The sequence below is a fragment of the Neolamprologus brichardi genome, chromosome 4, assembly GCF_056152115.1.
Source record: "Neolamprologus brichardi isolate AB-2024 chromosome 4, ASM5615211v1, whole genome shotgun sequence".
Classification (NCBI taxonomy): Eukaryota; Metazoa; Chordata; class Actinopteri; order Cichliformes; family Cichlidae; genus Neolamprologus; species Neolamprologus brichardi.
Window position 1 is genome coordinate 3,371,924 of NC_142107.1, and position 20,549 is coordinate 3,392,472.

The 20,549-nt window shown below is 38.1% G+C and overlaps 1 protein-coding gene across 3 annotated transcripts; it reads left to right on the top strand.

Moving 5' to 3' along the window:
• Positions 1-4,364: 4,364 nt before the first annotated feature.
• On the top strand, positions 4,365-19,726 carry LOC102786198 (interferon-induced very large GTPase 1-like). 3 transcript variants are annotated; one of them, XM_087839616.1, is made up of 7 exons: positions 4,365-4,552; positions 5,531-5,622; positions 5,808-6,356; positions 7,476-7,507; positions 9,899-10,007; positions 13,642-13,676; positions 13,768-19,726. In XM_087839616.1, the coding sequence occupies exons 2-7, from the start codon at positions 5,547-5,549 to the stop codon at positions 18,562-18,564; spliced, it is 5,598 nt and encodes a 1,865-aa protein (XP_087695742.1). In that variant the 5' UTR covers positions 4,365-4,552; positions 5,531-5,546; the 3' UTR covers positions 18,565-19,726. The 3 variants fall into 3 exon arrangements, with proteins under 3 accessions (XP_087695742.1, XP_087695744.1, XP_087695743.1); XM_087839618.1 differs by having other exon boundaries at positions 5,808-6,344; XM_087839617.1 differs by lacking the exon at positions 4,365-4,552 and having other exon boundaries at positions 5,480-5,622.
• Positions 19,727-20,549: the final 823 nt, after the last annotated feature.

Sequence of the window (20,549 nt, forward strand, 5' to 3'; positions counted from 1 at the left end):
CAGGTTGAAGTTAAGCGACCACGGGTGGCAGAAGAGTCTGGTGTGTCCCACTGTTGTCACCCAGGTATAGACAGTCAAGAATTTAACAGTCACTATGAGCAGATTTCAGAAGTATGTGAGAACTATGTATCACCCGACAAGGATAATGACTGTGACTTTAGTTTTGACAGCTTTGGTTGCCATGCACCACCTTTTGATTCAGATAAAAGTGATACTGAAGCAGATGACGAAGCGCCAACTTACCGTACCTTCTTGCACGTCTCCGTTTCCTGTGTGTGTTGTTAGAAATGAAACTGTAACTTGAGGAAAAAATATGCCAAAAGCACTATTAAATCCAGTTCTTTGTATTCTTTAATGGCCAAAAAAGACATGGCTCAAAGTGGTCTAACTTAAAAAATGATCTTTAATTTTACATATTCTGGAATATGGAGAGTCAGCACACACACAGACACGCCAGCCGAAGTCTCAAGCAAAAACAGGGAGCTTGGTTATCTATATAGTGCATATAGACATCACACACACTTCAAGTTTTGATCAAACACGCTACTTAGTTTCACTTTCTGCCTGCAGCTCCTATTTTGCAAATGCATGCAGTTTCCTGTCAGCCTGCGACCTAGTTTTACACTGAAGTCTGGGCCTCTCATAAAATAATTCTCAACAGCACATTTACAATTACTTATGACCGTTTTTAATTTCTTTTCTTTAGACCAAATCCCCTGTACACATATACGGACTCAGAGGATGAGCAGCCTAAAAAAACGTTTTCCCCAGGCCCCTCGAGTGAAAATACCAGGTAATAAAATACTGTCTAGCGTCTGTGTACATATCTGTGTCTGACACAAGGAAACGTTTTTGACAAGTTGCCTGTATTCTTAAATACTTAAAAGCTTATCTTTTTCTAAACAGCCCTCACCACTCCGCAGTCTGCCCCCCAGCCCACTGATAGCAACCATCATAATTCTTGCTATCAGCTTCTGGCACCTTTCGCCACTCCGGCACAACCAAGGTTATTATCGTTAACGAAAACTAACGAAATAACGAAAACTAGAAGTGAAAAAACATTTTCGTTAACGGAAATAAAAATAAAAACAAAAAAAGGAAAACTAACTAAAACTGGAATGAGTGTTCACAAAACTAACTAAAATTAACTGAATTTATAGCAAAAATTTGTTTAGTTTTCGTTGATGTGTGCGTGTCATACAGTAGTCAAGGGTGAAAACGAAGTTTAGTTTCCAGATTTTTTTCTTGCTGTGTCTCATTATGCCAGCAGGTGGCAAGTACGTTAGTCGAGTCGTCTGTGTTGCTGCTCCGTCCACACGCAGAATCATGTCAGGAAAAGTCGGAAGAAAGCGCCAGAGTCCAATTTGGGATTACTTTGAATATGACTGTGTTTTGGATAAAGCAAGTGTCTTGTAGTGGAAAGAGACAAATTATGAGGGACATTTCTAAAGGGAAAAAAATCCCACAAACCTTAAAGTGCACTTGAAAAGCTCACACAAGAAGGCTAACCTAGCTTACCTTGAGAAGGTAAGAGAGCACACTCAACCCTCATCCCCAGAAAACAGAAGCTAACCCCAGGCAAGGCAGCGTGATGCATCCCGAGACAACAGGACGGGAATATCTACATAACTGTGTGAGTCAATTACCTTCAAAAAGTTTATCAATTCACTTGAGCCACAATTACGAACACCCGGTGCTGCAAGAGTTAATAGTCTCATTGGGGCCAAGATATACGTTTTATAGTTGCCTGGTATCAATGGTTGTTCATCTGCCTTTATTTATTTATTTATTTAAAGAACCCATAGGTGGGAATGTGAGTTGTCTGTCTCTGCATGTTAGCTCTGCGACAGACAGGCGACCTGTCCAGGGTGCAGGGTATGGTAGCTGGAATAGCAACATACCCAAGGATGAGCAGAATGACTGATATGATGAAACTGGGATTTTGTTACACTTAATTATTGCAAACACAACTAAAACTATAACTGAAACTAATCAAAACTAAACTGAAACTAAGGATTTTCAAAAAATAAAAACTAAACTAAACTACCAAACAATTGGTAAAAACTAATTAAAACTGATATAAAATTGAAAATCTGAAGTCAAAACTAAATAAAAATAAAAACTACTGAAAATTGCAAAACTATTAAAATCCTGGGCACAACACACAAACCGACACAGCTTTGCGATCTCCCCAGTCTGATGTCGATGTCTTCCCTATAGATGGTATGCTTTTAAAAAAAGTTTTAAAGCTGCATCAGAATGTCATTGTACTCTTATCTTCAAAACACTAATTTATACTCTTGAATGTCATCTTGTTGTGATTTTTTTTTTGTAGATTCCAGAGACTTCTGCGCATACTTTAGTGTGCCAAGCTGAATTAACCATTTGTTGGACTAGTCACAGTTGGCAATAACACTATCAAAGGTTTCTTACTGATCCTCATTGTTACATTTTTAAACAGTATTAATCAACATGTGTTCATTCAGCAAGTGGCACAAATCTTTCATTAACACAATGGTAGATATATTTAACCTAAATATATGGGTTATGTGATTTGAACATGCAAGTTAAATGCTTAATACCATGACTCCACTATATAAAACACTTCATTGTGAGTATGCATAGTATATATGAGTATATATGATTACACACAATTTATGAAAGTGACTATGATTACATGTCTAGTGTATACAGGTATATATATGTTATAATAAAATCCACAACACGTGCTTGCTGTAGTGTGTAATCTTGCTCACTCAGAGATAACATTATACATATACAGTCATCCCACCAACACAAAGAGGAGGGAACCAGTTGGCTTATATTTTAAAGATCAATCTTAATGTTACTGCAGATTGCAGAAACAAATATGTAAATATAGCAAATGACTTTTAAACTTTAAGATTTCTTATAAAGAGCAGACGACTCAGAAGCTTAATATACTGAAGTTTAATATTCTTGACAATCCCAGGGAGTTAGGTCTCCAAAGTCCAGAAAATCCTCTTCCATGGTGCTGACAGAGAGTCTGTGTTAGGACAGAGAGAGAAGAGGAAATGTTAGAGAATTGGACGGGTAAATGCATTAGAAGATGAGGTGGGCTTTATAACAAAACGTAAGCTCTGGAGATGTAATTACAAATTCATAAATTCATAAGGTACTATGAATTTGTATTAATACTATACACTAATAGAGTTATATTGTTGTTGTATATAATACAATTGTATACAACTTTAAGTATTTATGGCCTTGTGATTTTATTTTCACACACAAACGCACATGAATACAAATACACACGTGTGTGTACCATGTTTAGACATCTTTTTGAGGGCAGAAAATTGGCATGCTGCTATACTTGTGAGGACAAACAGTCACTTGGTCCTTCCCATATTCAATTCAATTCAATTCAATTTTATTTATATAGCGCCAAATCACAACAAAAGTCGCCTCAAGGCGCTTCATAGATACAGAGAAAAACCCAACAATCATATGACCCCCTATGAGCAAGCACTTTGGCGACAGTGGGAAGGAAAAACTCCCTTTTAACAGGAAGAAACCTCCGGCAGAACCAGGCTCAGGGAGGGGCGGCCATCTGCTGCGACCGGTTGGGGTGAGAGAAGGAAGACAGGATGAAAGACATGCTGTGGAAGAGAGACAGAGATTAATAACAGATACGATTCAATACAGAGAGGTCTATTAACACATAGTGAGTGAGAAAGGTGACTGGAAAGGAAAAACTCAATGCATCATGGGAATCCCCCGGCAGCCTACATCTATTGCAGCATAACTAAGGGAGGATTCAGGGTCACCTGGTCCAGCCCTAACTATATGCCTTAGCAAAAAGGAAAGTTTTAAGCCTAATCTTAAAAGTAGAGATAGTGTCTGTCTCCCGAATCCAAACTGGAAGCTGGTTCCACAGAAGAGGGGCCTGAAAACTGAAGGCTCAATATAAGGTATTGTTTAAACATAAGAGTAGAATTCATCTTTATTGTCACTGTTACAAGAACAATGAAACGCAGTAAGTGGGAGTAAACTAGTGGGGGTGAATGTGCATGCAACCAGTGTGTGTATGTGCTATTTTTAGCTGATTAATCGTTGTATGGCACAATGAACTCACTGAAAATAAGCTATTTTCTTCTTTGTTTTGTAGGATGTTTCACAATATGGGAAAAATATCATATATAGATCCAATATCCGATTTTAAAAAACTAAGAAAATATTGACATTACTAGTAATCACTAAATCAAGTACTTGTTGAGCTATTCTTACCTTCAGTACTCATTAACTAAAGGTACAGGAACACTGCTGCAGATCCCACACTTACACCTGACAGCAGTGTTTAAAAGGTTTGGGGTAATGTGGCCAGTAAGTCTAACTGCTTTCTTGGGAATCACAGGGCTTCTGGGAAACACAGCTTTCTTACTTTCACTTTTACTATGTTGTGGGAGGGGTTTGTGGGGGTCTCAGTATATATAACGGGAGCAGTGCGAACATTTCTGATAAGACTGCAACATCTATGCAGACCAGGCTGAGCTAAGGACGCACACAGTAAAAGGTAGGTTTACATATCATGATATGGTGTTTTGAATTTAGTCTTAAATATTGGAAAATTTTGTTCTCTGGTGACTCTGAAGGCTACCGAACCCAAAAAGGGTGACGTGAGGGTGCACTGTGCTTGTATAAAAGGGATCGGTAGAAGAGAGGAGGTAAATGACACAAAAGTTCAGAAGCTTGTCCTGGCATCCAACTCATGTTGGATAATAAATGTTTACAGTGGAAACAATAACCTTTCTAAACAATCTCAGTGCTTCATGTTGTGACATTTCCTCTGCAGGCTGAACTCTCTCTCTCTCTCTCACACACACACACACAGTATGCTCTTACATTTAGAATGAGTTGTTTAATATAATGTATTTATTTATGTGTGTTTATTTATTTGTGTAATTTACAAATTCTCTTACAATTGTCCATTTTCTTTAATGCTATTGGGTTTTACAGAGATAACGCTTGTAATTATTTATATGTCAGTAATAGAAAAATAAATAAATAAACAATAAAAAGGATAAGGAATTATCAACAAAGTGCAACACCGAAGGAAAAATTCATCAATCATATTATTAACGAGTACAACAAACTGCAAGCTGGTTTTCATTAAAAGTAATTGTTCTCCTCTAACCTGGAGCATTAATGTCTCGGGTCTCTAAATGTAGCTGGCTGTGAGACAAGTGTGCAAGCACTGTTTGCAAAGTGCAACACTAAGAGTAACATTGTCATTGTACAAGTTGGACAAAGGAGCAAAGTGACATTCGGAACTAAATTGTGTGCACATCAATGTTTCTGCAAAATTTAGGCGCCCTCGGGTGTTGAAGAACGGAATCACATGTTAATCTATTCCTGAGGACAATGAAAGTAGGAAATAACCCCTAAACTGAAAATTTTCATGCAGAATTATACTACATGTATACTTAAAAGTAGTACTTATTATTTCAAATACTAATGTTACATTTTGCTCTATTTTCCTTTGACTGTAAAGATGAACAGACAATAAGATGGAAGACAACAATTTTAGCACAGCAACTGGAGAGGGAGGAGAAAGTGAAACCAATTCTGTGACAAAGAACAAAGGTAATCAGAATTTTTTTAAAGAACATTTGTTAAAAATGTTGATGATACTACTGATTTGATAGTTTAAACTTCAGTTGTTTTTGTAATTTTTTGTTTGTTTGTTTAAGAAAAGCTTTATACAGCTTCAACAATGCTGTTTTTATAATCTGTAGTGTAATCTACTGATGTTCTTGTGTTTGTTTCAGAGCTGCCTAAGCTCACACTTTTGTTAATTGGTGACTCAAACTCCATTGAGATTGGACCAAAAAACATCTTACTTGACCATGAAGAGAGAAGAAACGTGGAACAGTTTTCATCCAAACTGTATGATTTCTGTGGTCGACACATCTCTCTCATTAACATGCTTGGTTTAGAAAACATTGAAGAAATCCCGGTAAACCAGGATATTCATGCCTTTCTATTACTGTTACCATATGGTCTGCATAACAACCATTACAGCTCGAGAGTTCAGCAGCTAGAAAGAGCTTTTGGGAAAAGATCTCTTCTTAATGTAATGACAGTTGTTACTCATAAGCCAGGTGAAAAATGTGAAAGTGCACTGGCAGACCTGAAAGCTCACAGCGGTTTTAATGAAAAAAGATTCCACACGTGCACAAGATGCATGACAGATGCCAACAACATAATAGATCTGTTAAAAAAAATAGATGTCATGGTCTCTGAGAACAACTGCTGCAGTGAACGTGAAGAGCAGAGAGAACACCGCAAATTGAACAAGGAAAAAGGTATCAGACATGGTGAGATTTTAATGTGTATAACTGGAATAATTATTATATTAAAGCAAGGATTTGAACATTTTTGAAAAACGTTTGGTAATTATATTTGTAGCATTTGGGTTTTTGAGGGAATGCTGTATTTTTTTTTAATTTTATGAGCACTTGATCCTGTTTTTGTCCTCTTGTGGAGTTATGTAATAATGACATGAGATCTTATCATATTTTACAACTTTAATCTCAGCTTCACTCAGATGGTTTCACAAGGTGGCAAAACATATCTTAGAACCCAGAAACATTATTCCTCCCACTTTCCTTCTTGCTGGATGTGAGTGGAGTCCCCTGGTGGTCTGCTACATTCTCACAATGCTTACTAAATGAAAGGGTTTTTTTGTTTTTTGTTTTTTTTAATTATTATAGTTTTTGTGGTTTTTTTTGTTTTGTTTTTTGTTTAATTTTTTTCCTTCAAAGGGGAATAAAATTAAAAAGCAGGTTCACTGCTGATCACAAACCACATACAAAATAATTAAAGACAAGACAGAAACTAATCACAGAATAAGGAGTCAGGGTAATTAGAAATCGGCCTAAAGCACTTCACACAAGGGACTGTCAAAATAAGACATGAAATAACTATCACTGAGACCAGGCCTAAGACAGAAGCTAAACCATCACAGACAGCACACTAGAAGAACAGAATGAGAATGCAAGAGGTGATTAACAAACCTATTGTCAATTAGGTGAGGAACTTAAGGCACAGACTATATATATATAAGGACTATCAACATCACACCATAATAACTAAGAAATAACACAAAGCTAAATAATAATACAAACACTACACAAATATGATTAAGAATCCAAAGCTAGAGAAAACTCAAAATATCCCCAAACCTAAAACTCTTGGTCCAGTATTTTTTAAATATTTTGTAAAGACTTGATTTGTCTTTTCACAAAGTGCTCTATATCTGCAATAACATCATATAACTTACACAATTAATGAATAGTGCAAAAGGAAAAAAATTAAAGGGTCGGTTGGATGAGAAAATTTCAACATATAATGAATATATAGTAGGTGACTCTTGTGTTATAAAACTATGCTATGACCTGGTCCAATCTTTTTCTTCTTACATGATCCTTTATCAGAAGAGGGGGAGAATTCGACTGAAAATCTAAAGGTAAGATTATTTTTTTCATGTACTTCACATTCATTATAGCAATAAAAAAATTTAAAGTTCAGACTTTTTCTAACTGAAAAGTTCCAGCTTTGAAAGATAAAATTTGGAACTTTGCATATTTTTACTATACTGTTGTTGCTGTCTGTCCTGTTGATCTTAATTTTTTTTTTTTTTATGTACATGGAGGGTCTTTCACTAAAAAAAGAGCATGTTGGATTTACTTAATTCTATAGTGGACATTGGTTGCACACAATTGTTTTGCTTTAGCAGAAACATAAACAACTTAGTCAAATCAACACAAATTATTCATATTAAATAAATCTGTGCATTTTTTGTTGATGGATTGAAACATATTTAGATGAAGCAAGTTGAGGTCTTGGAATATTTTAATTCATCACAATTTTGTAATTTTATTCCAACACTATTCAATAACCTTTACCCCAATACTACTTGTTAGAGCCAATCTATATTTTTGATACTGTTTCAGTTCTTATGTTACATGTTTGATTTTGTATAATATGTTGTTAGAGAATATATGCTGCATGTTTGATTTGTGTCGGGTAGGAAAACATTACAGCGCATGTGGTAGCAGGTCAGAATGAGCCAGGACAGCAATGGAAATGTGAGCTGCAGCAGCAAATAGTTTTTTGACCGTGACATCATTTGTTTGTATGTACGAGTCAGAAATAAGTCTGGACAGCTCACATTAAGAAGTGGAAGAATTATTTTTTCAAAGCTTGGGACAGAAATTTGCCACTACACTACTTGGCTACTTAAATACTACATGTTGTCTTTATATTACTTAATGTTGAACAAAGTCTAGAGTGTGGTTAACATAAAAAGCAATTGGATTTACAATGACTACCATCCTATCTTTATCCAGGTTGCAGAGGGGCTGGGGCATATCCCAGAAGTGAAAGGTTAAGAGGCAGGGTACACCCTGAACAGTTTACCAGTCTATCACGTAGAGACAAACAACCATTTGCACTCACATTCATGGGCAATTTGGTATCACCAATTAACCTAGCTCTAATTTCATGACTTTTAACTGTGGGAGGAAACCAGAATACCCAGAGAGAACCCACTGCAAACTAGTGAGAATGTGGATTTGAACCTAGGATCTTCTTGCTGTGAGGCAATAGCACTAGCCACCATGCCACCAATCCAGGCTTAATGAAGTACGAAAGCTATGATTTCTGTACGTTTTTGTCCTTGACAGGTTAAACCACAATAAATAGCGATAGCATACATTTGGTGTGTGTAGTTCTCTGCCACTTACAACTCGAGTGATTTTCCTGCAGTTTAAAATCTCATGTGATCTTGTGAATTTCATGAGTCCAGGCAACTAACCACTCTGACTAGATTGTATCATGTCATCTAAATAAGAACAAATTAAGTTGTTGAATTTCTTATAAATCCTACATGATTTAATTATGTTCACCATAGAAACGTGAAATTATTTTGTTCAAATTACAAGTTAAGACTTTTGTAAATGTAACAACTACCCAATGTCCTTTAGAAAAGTAGAGGCGGCTGCTCAACTTGACTGAGATGGATGCCTTCCTCAAACCACAATCCAAAGCGCGCAAGATGAAATCACATGCAGTGTTGCAAGATTTAACATTCCTATATTATTGACTTACTTCACTCGAACATGATATGAACAATTCAATATACCCTCTCTGCATATCATGTAGTTTCTACACTATATAGTTACACTTAACTTTAAAGCATGAGGCACTTGTGTTGAATACGCGCAAGATGCTTACATAAATCCAAGAGATGGCCATTCTCTTTTTTTCAGTGTAGTTCATCATCTGCTGCTAATAAACATCCAACAAGTTCACTGTGAATCATTCCGGTTTGCTGATAAATGCATGATTTTATGTATGTATATTGGGACAGTGAACCCCCAGTGGCTCCAGCAGATCCCAGGAACAACATCTGAAGTCTCTGTCCAGAAAAGCTTGTGTCAAGCTTGAGTCCTCTGGCAGTTTGAGGGTCCTGCACAGTATCTTAGCTGTTCCTAGAACTGTGCTCTTCTGTACAGAGATCTTTCCTTGGATCTGCTGGAGTGACTCACACAGGGAGTCACTGCCCTGAGTGCTCAGATTACCACAGAGACCACTCTTACCTTCACCGTCCACATCTGCTCCAGCTCCTTTCTTAGCCCTTGGTTTTTGTTGACCTTCTCACATCCCTTCTTCTGATGTTGCTATTACTTGGCATTGCTACATGAATCACAACAACCGTCTTACTCTGGTTTTCCGCCACTGCATATGCTGAATCTATTTTTTTTCTGTCCACTCTGGTGCTGTAATAATGTGAATTGTCCAAGTGTTGGACTAATGAAGAATAAACTTAAGTTGTTTAAAATAATCCTTTTCATAGTGTGAGTCTTTGAATGGACCTGGAGTTGCTGGACACTCCCAGCAGAATGATGGCAGCGCAGGGGGAGAAGGTGGACACAAGACTAGATCAGCTGAAACTGAGGAGAAAGGTAACATCTTATTGAAGAATTACATTGCATGCTTACTAATTCAAATGTTTGACTAATTCAAAAACTTGTTTTTTTTTTCACATGGTAGAACTTACAGCTCTTGCTGTAACAGAATGAGGCAACAGTGTAGAGTTGGATGTTATTCTAGTGGTTGCCCTCCTCTGACCCCAGAGTTTGTATCATAGCCAGTATAAAACAGCGGTCCCCAACCCCCGGGCCTCGGACCGGTACCGGTCCGTGAGTCGTTTGGTACCGGGCCGCGAGAGTTGAGGCTCAGGTGTGAAATGTGTGGTTTTCAGGGTTTTTATCAGTTTTCAGCGTTATTTTGTTATTGTTTTTATCGTTAACTCGGTTTTACTTGGTCTTTTCACGTGTGTTATGAATAAATCTTCTTTTTTTTGGTACCGGTACTAGTTTTATTATGTTGTATTTAACACATTAAAGGCCGGTCTGTGAAAATATTGTCAGGCATAAACCGGTCCGTGGCGCAAAAAAGGTTGGAGACCGCTGGTATAAAAGATTGATGTAGTTTCGAGGTCAGAAAAATGAAGCCATTTTGAAAGTGCCTTAAACCATTTTCTAGCTGAAGACCTCTAATGGCAGTTGCTGTTGTTGCAAATAGACTTCCTGTTTCATTGATCTGTAGGAAATGGCTTTCTGTCTTGACGGTTTGGCAAACAACTTGTCAATCTCAACTCATTACTAGAAAAGCATGTGGTTTCGTAGTCATCCCCACCCATTCATATCACATCCAGGTTTTTGCAAATGAAATGCAACAAATTTGCAAACGTAACTGGTTTCTGCTTCATCCCGCTGCAACAGTTCGGCCCAAACAGACTCCTTGACTCTGCGTTGTGTTGTGTTTTTAAGAAGACAAGGAGTCTCTTATCGATCGTTGCCACTTTATTGCCTGAATGGAAACAACGGTGTTTTATCAGTGCACAGGCTTGCCACACACCACTCCGCACAGCACACTCTCGTATGGCTACGGCAGACTGGCAGCGATTAATGCAGCCATATTACAATTTCTAATATACAATAAAATAACAGCAACAACAAATCATGTACCTGAATGGAAACAACGGTGTTTTATCAGTGCACAGGCTCGCCACACACCACTCCGCACAGCACACTATGGCAGAACATCTCATTAGCATTCCGCTTTAGCATACAGTTTTACACAATAATAAACAAATGAAAAGTACATAAAACTGGTGTTGGACATGTGTCCACTAAGCACGTATTAGCCCATCAGCTAATCAAACATGTTTTATGTGCCTGTACTACTTAGCTATATCGTGTGCGGAACAATACAACTCACCTGTACAACTCACGGCAGACTGGCAGCGATTACTGCAGCCAGCCTCACCTAACCAGCCACACCGAGAGGGGGGCGCTGTTTCCCCATTACACTGACATTTGTTGCAAGTGGAATAATACCACATAAACACTGTTACACAAACAATCATCTTGAGCCTTCAAAATGGGACTTCTGAAACCAGTGGGCGAGATTCCAATAGCTGTATCCATCTTTTTTTACTGAATATAGTTTTCGTGCAGTTGATATTATGAGGTTTGTACCCCTTAAAAACATAGCAGAGGAAAGATGGCGCTCTCTTCTGGATTTCTGAATTGCAACTGCAAGCTATTTTTAAAATCAGTGATTTTTATGAAAGGGTGGATCCTTGGCAGCATGGTGAATTTCAATGTTTCACCACGAATTACAAAACTTTTCTGTGCTCTGTCAAATCTGCACTAAAATTCATAAACATGATCAGGGTCTTGCCCCAAATAGTTTGATATGCTCGTTATCAGCAATAGTTAGAGTGCCACCTAGTGGGAACGGAAAATGTAATTATTAGTGTGGATGCTTAATCAGCATCCACACTAATATAGTGTGGTATACCCTGGCAGTTTTGCAGTTCGCCATGAAAGTGGAAGTCGTTTTTGAGGGGTATTAACCCCGATTCTTTTGTCCCCATGATAGAACAGAGAAAAAACGACTCATAGTGGTCTAAACATTTTATATTTCTTTTTATTCAATCATCTTCCGGAAGAGAGAGACCCCTGCACAGCCCAAACGCCAGTTGCAGGATCTCTAACATTAGTTAGAAACTGTGTCTCATATGGGTATTATTTTGGTACTTCACACGTCACAGTTTCATTACAAACAAACTCCTTCTACTCAGTTCCTCTTTTCTGTGTCTGATTTATTAATATGCCTGTGCACTAAAACTTCCTGTGCAGCTTGCAAGAACTTCCCCTTTCTAAGGTCTGTTGCCAGGGCAACCTGTCTAAACTTAGTCTCACTCTGTCTGTTGCTGATATTCTGCAAAAACATGCAGTTTCTGGTTGGCCTGTGACCTAGTCAAGTCTGGGCCTCTCATAAAACGATCTAATGAGCAGATAAGCCTTAAAAATATCTATTTATTTCATAACAGGGGCTTGAAAAGCTTGAAACGCCATGAAATTTGACACACGCCTCCAATGTAATGAACGTTTTAGCTTTTATGGCTCTGGTCATTGAATATTGGAAAATGGCTCCACAAAACCATCTAGAAAATCTTTAAACATCTGCACCTGCACTAACTTTCATCTATGACTCAGAAATTTGGCAGCCTTGGAGCCATAATAGCACACTAAAAATAATGTGAAATTTTGGCTGCAGTTTTCACAATTTTCAGACCTCATTTTAAACTAATACTCTTTGAATTAAAACTCCTCCAAGGAATTGCATCAGATTAACACGATCTTTGGTGCCACCAATCTAAAGATCTTGGGGATATTAAATTGCAAAGTTTTTGAGCTGGTGTGGCAGCATGTTGAATTTCGATCATTCACCACAGAACACAACATTGTCAAATCCCAATTATACATTGTCCAATATGATCCAAACTACATACTTGACGGGAGTCTGAGTCTCAAAACATCTATGTATCAGTATTAGGTCACAAATATTGTGGCACCTACTGAAGGTAGGAAATATAGAGTAAGTTATGGTCATCATCCAATCTAGATGAAAGTTAAATTGCTGATTCCACCCATGATACAAATAATTGACTGATTAGTATTTGATTAGTATTCTCCATTGCCATAAAAATGTTTATGGTTTGTTGGGTTGCAAGGGCCTTTTAATCACTGCTTTCAGCTTTAATCGTCTTGTTTTTACTTCAGAGCACTGCAAAGCTGTAGGGATCATTTTAGAGCTTCCCTCTCAATTGTTGTTTTAGCAAAAGGCTTGGTATTGGCTATAAAGCATCAAATATTAGAAAGACGATGCAAAGCAGTTGGGTTTGATAAGCATATGCATAGACACCCCACAACTGCACAATCTGGTCATAAATTCTGAGTATTGTGCAGTCATCTCCTTTTAACAAACTAGAGCTGCTTACACTTGTCAACTCTTTTTTCCATCTGTTTCTTGGGCCAATTAGTTTGTTTCTTAGTTCCATCATGGAGCCTGATTCATGCAGTCTGCTCAGAAGAGGTCAAATATAACTGATGGTCACAACATGTTAAGAAGAAAAAACAAAAACAGAAAAAAGAGTAGATGTCTTCAAACTTTGTACTGTTAATACTTCCATGGTGAATTAATCTCTTTGCTCTCCATGTCATAATTAAATCTGTTGTGCAGGTGTCTTCAATGATGAGAGTGGGAACAAGGATAAGGTCAGAAACCTATACTATTTTGTATGATGTTAGCGATAAAATGTTATAATTTCTGCTAATTAGTAAATTTCTTTTTTTTTTTTAACTACAGACTTTGAATATTTCTGATGAGAGGAAGAGTCAACGATTTCAAGCAGAAAGTGAAACACTGCTTAGAAGACTTAACCTTCATCACAAACAACAGAAAATGTCACCAGCAGACTTTCTTAAATTAGGCCCTCCTGTGAAACAGAGCCATGACACATCTGAAGACGATCTAGCTCATACATTTATTCAGAGGTTGATGATGTTAGACTACAGAGCCAGACATATTCAGGTAAAACAAGACAATCCTGGTGTGAGTTATTCACAGTCTGTCCCAGTGTCTGACAGTGAAGACTTTGATGATCTATTTAGTGACAGTGTAGACTCTGATAGCTCAATACAATCTAATGTGCACCCAATGGATGTTCAGATGGCAGTATTTCACTGTTCAGATAACTTTCTGAAGCAGAACCTGGTTACAAAGCTATCCCAGTGTCAGTACGCCTTACCTTTGTTTGTCCCTGACCCAGACACAAAGGATATTGAATGTCCTCTGTGGACATTCAGGCAAATAACAAAAACATGGAAGATAGCTAGAATCAAAGATAATTCAAATGTTGTCAACATGAAGAGTATGCCAATCTGCAAAGCTGAGACACCCATGGTGTTTTTCTTCCGCCTGGGTTCACTGCCAGTGTCAAAATCTCAGCTCATGAACACTTTGATCAATGACCGTCACAGCACCTTCTTCCACAGGAACTGTCCAGGGAGCACCAAATCTCGCCTGCTGATGGATGGTGTGGCAGAGATTGCCTGGTACTGTCCAGCTGGAAAACCCAATGACTCCTTCACTGACTGCATTGCCTTTTGTAATCTTCATGGTGATGCTCTGTCATTTGAAAAACAGTGTAAGATACTGACAGAAAAATCATCAGTTAATGTTGTTCTTGTGCCAACTCTGGAAAAAGGCCAGAAAAGTACTACAGTAATCCAAGACCTTTACAAGTTACCAAACCCTCTCATTATTCTCATTGCTGATAATGACCGTGGTGCAGTTCAAGTGAAAGATGGAAAATACAAAATGGGTCTGAAAGAGAGAAGTCAATCAGATGTTTCTGAAGGACTGAGAGGAATTATCAGAAAGATTTTATCTGGACCTCATAGATCCTTCCAGCTTGAATCCTTGGCTAAAGTCCCTGGAGTCACAGTGGATGAAGATGATGAAGTCTGTCAAAAAGGGAAATCAGCTGCATTGAAAACAGTTAATATGCTTCAAGGGATGGAAATTTCAAAGATCAAAGTTAAATTTCTACCTTGTCAAGGCGATCTGTGGCATGAGTGGTGTAAAATAAATAAAGAGCTGTATCACCTTAAAGGAAACACCGAGCAGGAAAAAAGTGAGAAACAACAACAGTTGATGCAAATAAGACAAAATCAGTGCAAAGCTTCATGTAGTGAACTGATGAAGTCATTCACAGAAAGCCTCTTGTCTTTGCCATCAAAACACAAGGAGTACTTCCTGAAATGGACTCAGATCTTAATAGATGCCCTATCCACAGATGATCTTTCTTTGATTCTTCAAAGCTATGATGAAAAGTGGACTGAGGTCTTGACTCTGAAGAAGAAACACGACAAATCTGCCTTGTTAACAAGTAAACAAACTGAGCTTGAACAAATCTCCGAAAAACTGCAGTCTGCAACCTTTGGCCTGGAGCACATCTTCAGAGAAATGGGACAGATCTATGAAGCCCATAGAGCAGTACAAGCAGAGAGCAGAGCAGTAAAACCAAAACATACAAAAACTGACTGGTCTAAATACCCTAAACTGGCTGCAGATCTGATGATTTCAGGATACCCAGTGGAGCTGATGGATGGTGATGCAGGTCATGTGCCTCTAACATGGATCTCTAGTCTTTTAGATGAAATTATCAAGAAACTAGGTGACCAGAGAGTTTTTGTGTTGTCAGTTTTGGGAGTACAAAGCAGTGGAAAATCAACAATGCTGAATGCCATGTTTGGACTGAAGTTTGCAGTGAGTGCAGGCAGGTGCACCAAAGGTGCCTTCATGCAGCTGGTCAAAATGTCAGAGGAAATCAAGAAAGACTTCCAGTTTGACTATTTTCTAGTGGTGGACACTGAAGGACTTCGTGCTCTTGAGCTGGCAGGAAATAGTACTCATCATCATGACAATGCACTAGCAACATTTGTTGTTGGCCTGGGAAACATGACACTGATCAACATCTTTGGTGAGAATCCAGCTGAGATGCAGGATGTCCTGCAGATTGTTGTTCAGGCTTTCATGAGGATGAAGAAAGTTAAACTTTCTCCGAGTTGTGTGTTTGTTCACCAGAATGTGACAGATATCACAGCTGCAGAGAAAAACATGGATGGGAAAAGACGCCTACAAGAAAAACTGGACCAGATGGCTCAGCTAGCTGCTAAAGAGGAATCATGTGATGCTGAGTGTTTTGGTGATGTCATTTCCTTTGATGTGCAAACAGATGTGAAATACTTTGCCCAGTTATGGGAGGGAAGTCCACCGATGGCTCCTCCAAATCCAGGCTACAGTGAGAGTGTCCAAGAGCTGAAAAACATCATCCTGTCTAAGGCTAAACAGTCTGCCGGCGTAAAACTGTCACATTTCAAAAGCAAAATTCATGACTTGTGGAAAGCCCTGATGAATGAGCACTTTGTTTTCAGCTTCAAAAACACATTGGAAATCGCAGTTTACAGAAAACTTGAGGTTGAATATGGAAACTGGACCTGGGCCCTGAGGAGCAACATGCTGACTATTGAAAACCAGCTTCACACCAGAATTGAAAATGAAGAACTTGACAAAATTAAGCGTAGTGATATTTTTAAAGAAATGAGCAAAACATCTGAAAACATCAAAAAAGATATGTCAGAGTACTTTGAGGATGACAAAGACAAAGAAATGTTGGTTCAGTGGAGAGGCCAATTTGAAAATAAAATAAAGGAGTTCCAAGAGGAGCTGGTGAGAGGTGTGGAACGAAAACTGGATGAAGTTATTCAGCAGAAGAAAGCTTGTAAAAAGCTGGACGATAAGAAGACAGACTTTGAGAACAAGCTGCTACAAAAGAGTAAAGAGCTCGCTCATCAGTTAAAAGACAAACCAAAAGATGACAGGGAACTTCAAAAACAGTTCGATGGTGTTTGGAGGGACTTGGTGAGAGAATTAACTAGAGATACACAACCCATTAAGGACATCAGTCTTGAAGATGACCAGGCAAATATCCTTCATATTCTTGGTTTCGAATGGAATCTCATATTTGAATGCAAAAACAATGACAGATACAAAACAATATCCCAGGTCAGTGATTACACTGAATACGTAGTCCTTCGCAAGCACCAAAACACAAAAGATCAGGGGCTTGCCGGCCAAATGTATGCATATTTTGAAGATAAAACTGAAAAACTAAAACGTCACTTTAAAGGACTTCTTGAGCATGGGGACCAGGAACTGATTACATCACTAATAACCAATGTTGAAAACCAGTCTCTTCATGGTATTATGAAGAAACCTGTAGCAACAAGAGGCTACAGTCCTACTTACTTACAAGAAGTGGCTCAAAATGTTCAGCGGACAGTGACGGAGTTTGAAAAAAACAAGAAGTATGCTTTCAAGAAGGAGTTCACAGTTGATCTCCTACTGTATGTATTTGACAGGGCAGCGACTTGGCTTTCACAGTCTCACAAAATATTCACTGTGAAAAATGATGCACACACTTACTTGGAAAGCAAGAAAACACAATACTATAACATTTTTAGAAGCTTCTGCAAAGGAAACTCATCTGCTGTTGTGTTTGGAGAAATGATCCATGAAAAACTGAAGGTTTCCATTGTTGAGGCTGTTTGTAACAAGACTGCCATTGATCTCGCTGGAGAGATGAGGTGCACTCTCCCAGCGTTCAAAGAGAACAGACTGAACTTAGAGAAACATTTGTTGAAGTCACTTGCAGAGAAAGGTAACTTTGGTGCTTTCATCACCTACATTCGAAATCCAAGGAAGCAAGTCGAGGCTTTTATTGAAGAGAGAGTAAACATGTACATGTCCAGAGAATCCAAAGATAAAGCCCTGAATACACTCAGGAAAAATGTGGACGACGTGTATAAGTTTGTCTGTCAAGCTTTATTTGATGCAACAGTTATAGTCAAAACCAAGAAAGGAGATATTGACATGTGGGTTAAGGAGTTTTCCACTTTCCTTAAAGTTAGACTGACTCTTGATGCCATTTCTTCTCAAAACTTCAAGGACATAAATAATTTTGACTTCCTTAAAGAGGAGATTGAGAGAGGTCTTGCAACCATCAAAAAGGAGATGAGCCAGCTTTCTCTTGATAAGATGAAAGAATTCAGACTGAAACCTGAGCAAATCCTCATTGATCAGCTGTGTAACTGCTGCTGGGAAACCTGCCCATTCTGTAGAGCTGTTTGTACCAACACTGTTAAAGATCACAGTCCTGAAGATCACAGTGTCCCCTTTCATCGATCTTCTGCAGTAACTGGTAGATCCTTCAGAGGCACTGAGGAAATGAGTATTGAGTTCTGCACAACAAAGGTTACAAGTGATTTGAGATTTTATTTTGGTAGTGATTCAGAAAAATCCATTCCTTACAAAATTTACAAAACAGCTGGACCACCATATGTAAACTGGAGCATTACCCCTGATCAGTCTAAGCTGAAGTACTGGAAATGGTTTGTGTGGCAATATCAAGAGGAACTGGAAAAGTACTATGATTTAAAATTCAAAGGGGATGGTGAGATTCCCAGTGAGTGGAAAACACACACTAAAGAAGATGCTATTGAAAGTCTAGATGAAATGTACAGTACACGCTATCAGTGAGTCAGCAAATTTGAAAATCACACCAGCTGTTCTCAGTTGATAATTCACAAAATAGATAATGATTACATATAATACTGATTTAAACATTTAATGTGAAGAATCAATAAGTGATTAAACTGGTAAAAAGAAAACTGCTTCATAGACATAAACAGAGAGAGAGAATATAGGAACAATAATTATTTTGAGAATGCTGTGAGAAATATGTCAATGTTAATACTAAATCACTGTGTCATCAACAAAGTTCGTGATTAGGAAATTTTTCTCATGAAGGAAAAGGAGAACACATTATTTAGTTTTTTTGTTTATTTTTGAAGAAAAACACAAAGAGCACTGATGAAATTATTGTATGTAAGGATGGTTTAAATATTGTATTTAATCATATCTGAAACATTTGAAGTTTAGCTCATGCAGAATGAATTTTTCTTGATACTCTCTACATATATTATATAAGAGCATCATTTTTTTTTTTTTTTTAAATTGAACATGAACAGAGAGATATTATGTTTCTGATGCTTTAAAAGCAACTTTCTGCTGCTCCTGTCTTACAAGGATTCACCGCACCAAATAGCTCCTCATGTTCGATTTTGGTGGAGGTTTAGCCAGGTGCCTTTCCTTGTGCAACCCTGAAAGGGTCTCTAGCTGGAACTGAACCAACAAAACTTTTGCTTGTCAAACAAATGTGTAGATCAACGGAAATATTTTCTCTCAGTTTAACAGCCAAAAATTACACTGAAATTGAGATTGTTTATCTGAAGTAACAAATCTAATGCACTATGATTAAGGATAATTTTGTCTGATTACAATGCTGATAAATGCACCATTAGTAGTATAACATGAAAAAATTAAGATGAATTATGACGCTTAAAGGGGTTGATGGTACATCCAGTAATAAATGTGTACTGAGAAAAACTGAAGTGCCTCAGCATCTGCCAGACTCACCCCACAGCCAGTGATCCATCTGTGCAACATCTATTCATTTTCTTAACTGCTGGTCTGATTCAAGGTCATGTGTAGCACCATACATACAGAATATTAGAATATTTGTTGGAAAGCATACCTTTAATGACATGTTTTGGCAAAAGGTTTAGAGATTTTTCTTTGGCTATAACTGCAATGTAATTATCAGACTGATAATAAACAGAGATTATGTTCTATTCCTCAAGTCACTGATCGTCTGTGTCTTTTATCCAATATATACAAAGCTATCACAGTTTACCTATAACTATAAATACATGATCTTAGTCACAGATGATAATTGTGGTGGAAGATTTATTTTCTGATGTCTTGATCACACATTTTAACCATATCACTTTAGTAATTGTAGAATCACTATGCCAGCAGTTGTATGCATGTGCACTACAAATGGGCCTTATGCTTGTTGTTGGCCTAGGAAGCTTGTCACTGATCATACATACACAATGGGGCCACTGTAAGTTCATGGGAGACGTTAAACAGATAGTGGGGCTCCTTCTGGTTATCAGGGATGTCAATCTCCAGATGAATGCTAAGCAGAAAACAATGTCGTAATTCTCTCTCTGAAGAGAAGGGTTTCAAGGTGAGCTGAAGGTATAGACTCACCTGATGTGTTGAGGAATTTTCTTTGTCCCTGAGTTTGGTCAAGGCATATAAGACATGAGCAACCGTGCCCATTTTCAAAGACTGCTTAGGGTGTCGAACTCCAGGCCTCGAGGGCCGGTGTCCTGCAAGTTTTAGATCTCACCCTGGATCTGCGCACCTGAAACAAATGATTAGCTCATTATCAGGCCTCTGGAGAACTTCAAGACATGTTGAGAAGGTAATTTAGCCATTTAAATCAGGTGCGATGGATCAAGGACGCATCTAAAACCTGCGGGACACCGGCCCTCGAGGCCTGGAGTTCGACACCTGTGCTATAAGTCATTACTCACATACTGTGCCGCCCTAATGAATGAATTTATGCTGTAAAATAAAAGTTATAAAAACACCTTAGTAGTTACAGGTGCCCT

Bases quoted from the DNA above. Each gene is read 5' to 3' on its own strand.
- LOC102786198 (XM_087839616.1), top strand. From the start codon at position 5,547: ATGGAAGACAACAATTTTAGCACAGCAACTGGAGAGGGAGGAGAAAGT. The intron at 7,508-9,898 runs GTAAGATTATTT...TCCTTTTCATAG, and splicing joins ATTCGACTGAAAATCTAAAG to TGTGAGTCTTTGAATGGACC. The intron at 13,677-13,767 runs GTCAGAAACCTA...TTTTAACTACAG, and splicing joins AGAGTGGGAACAAGGATAAG to ACTTTGAATATTTCTGATGA.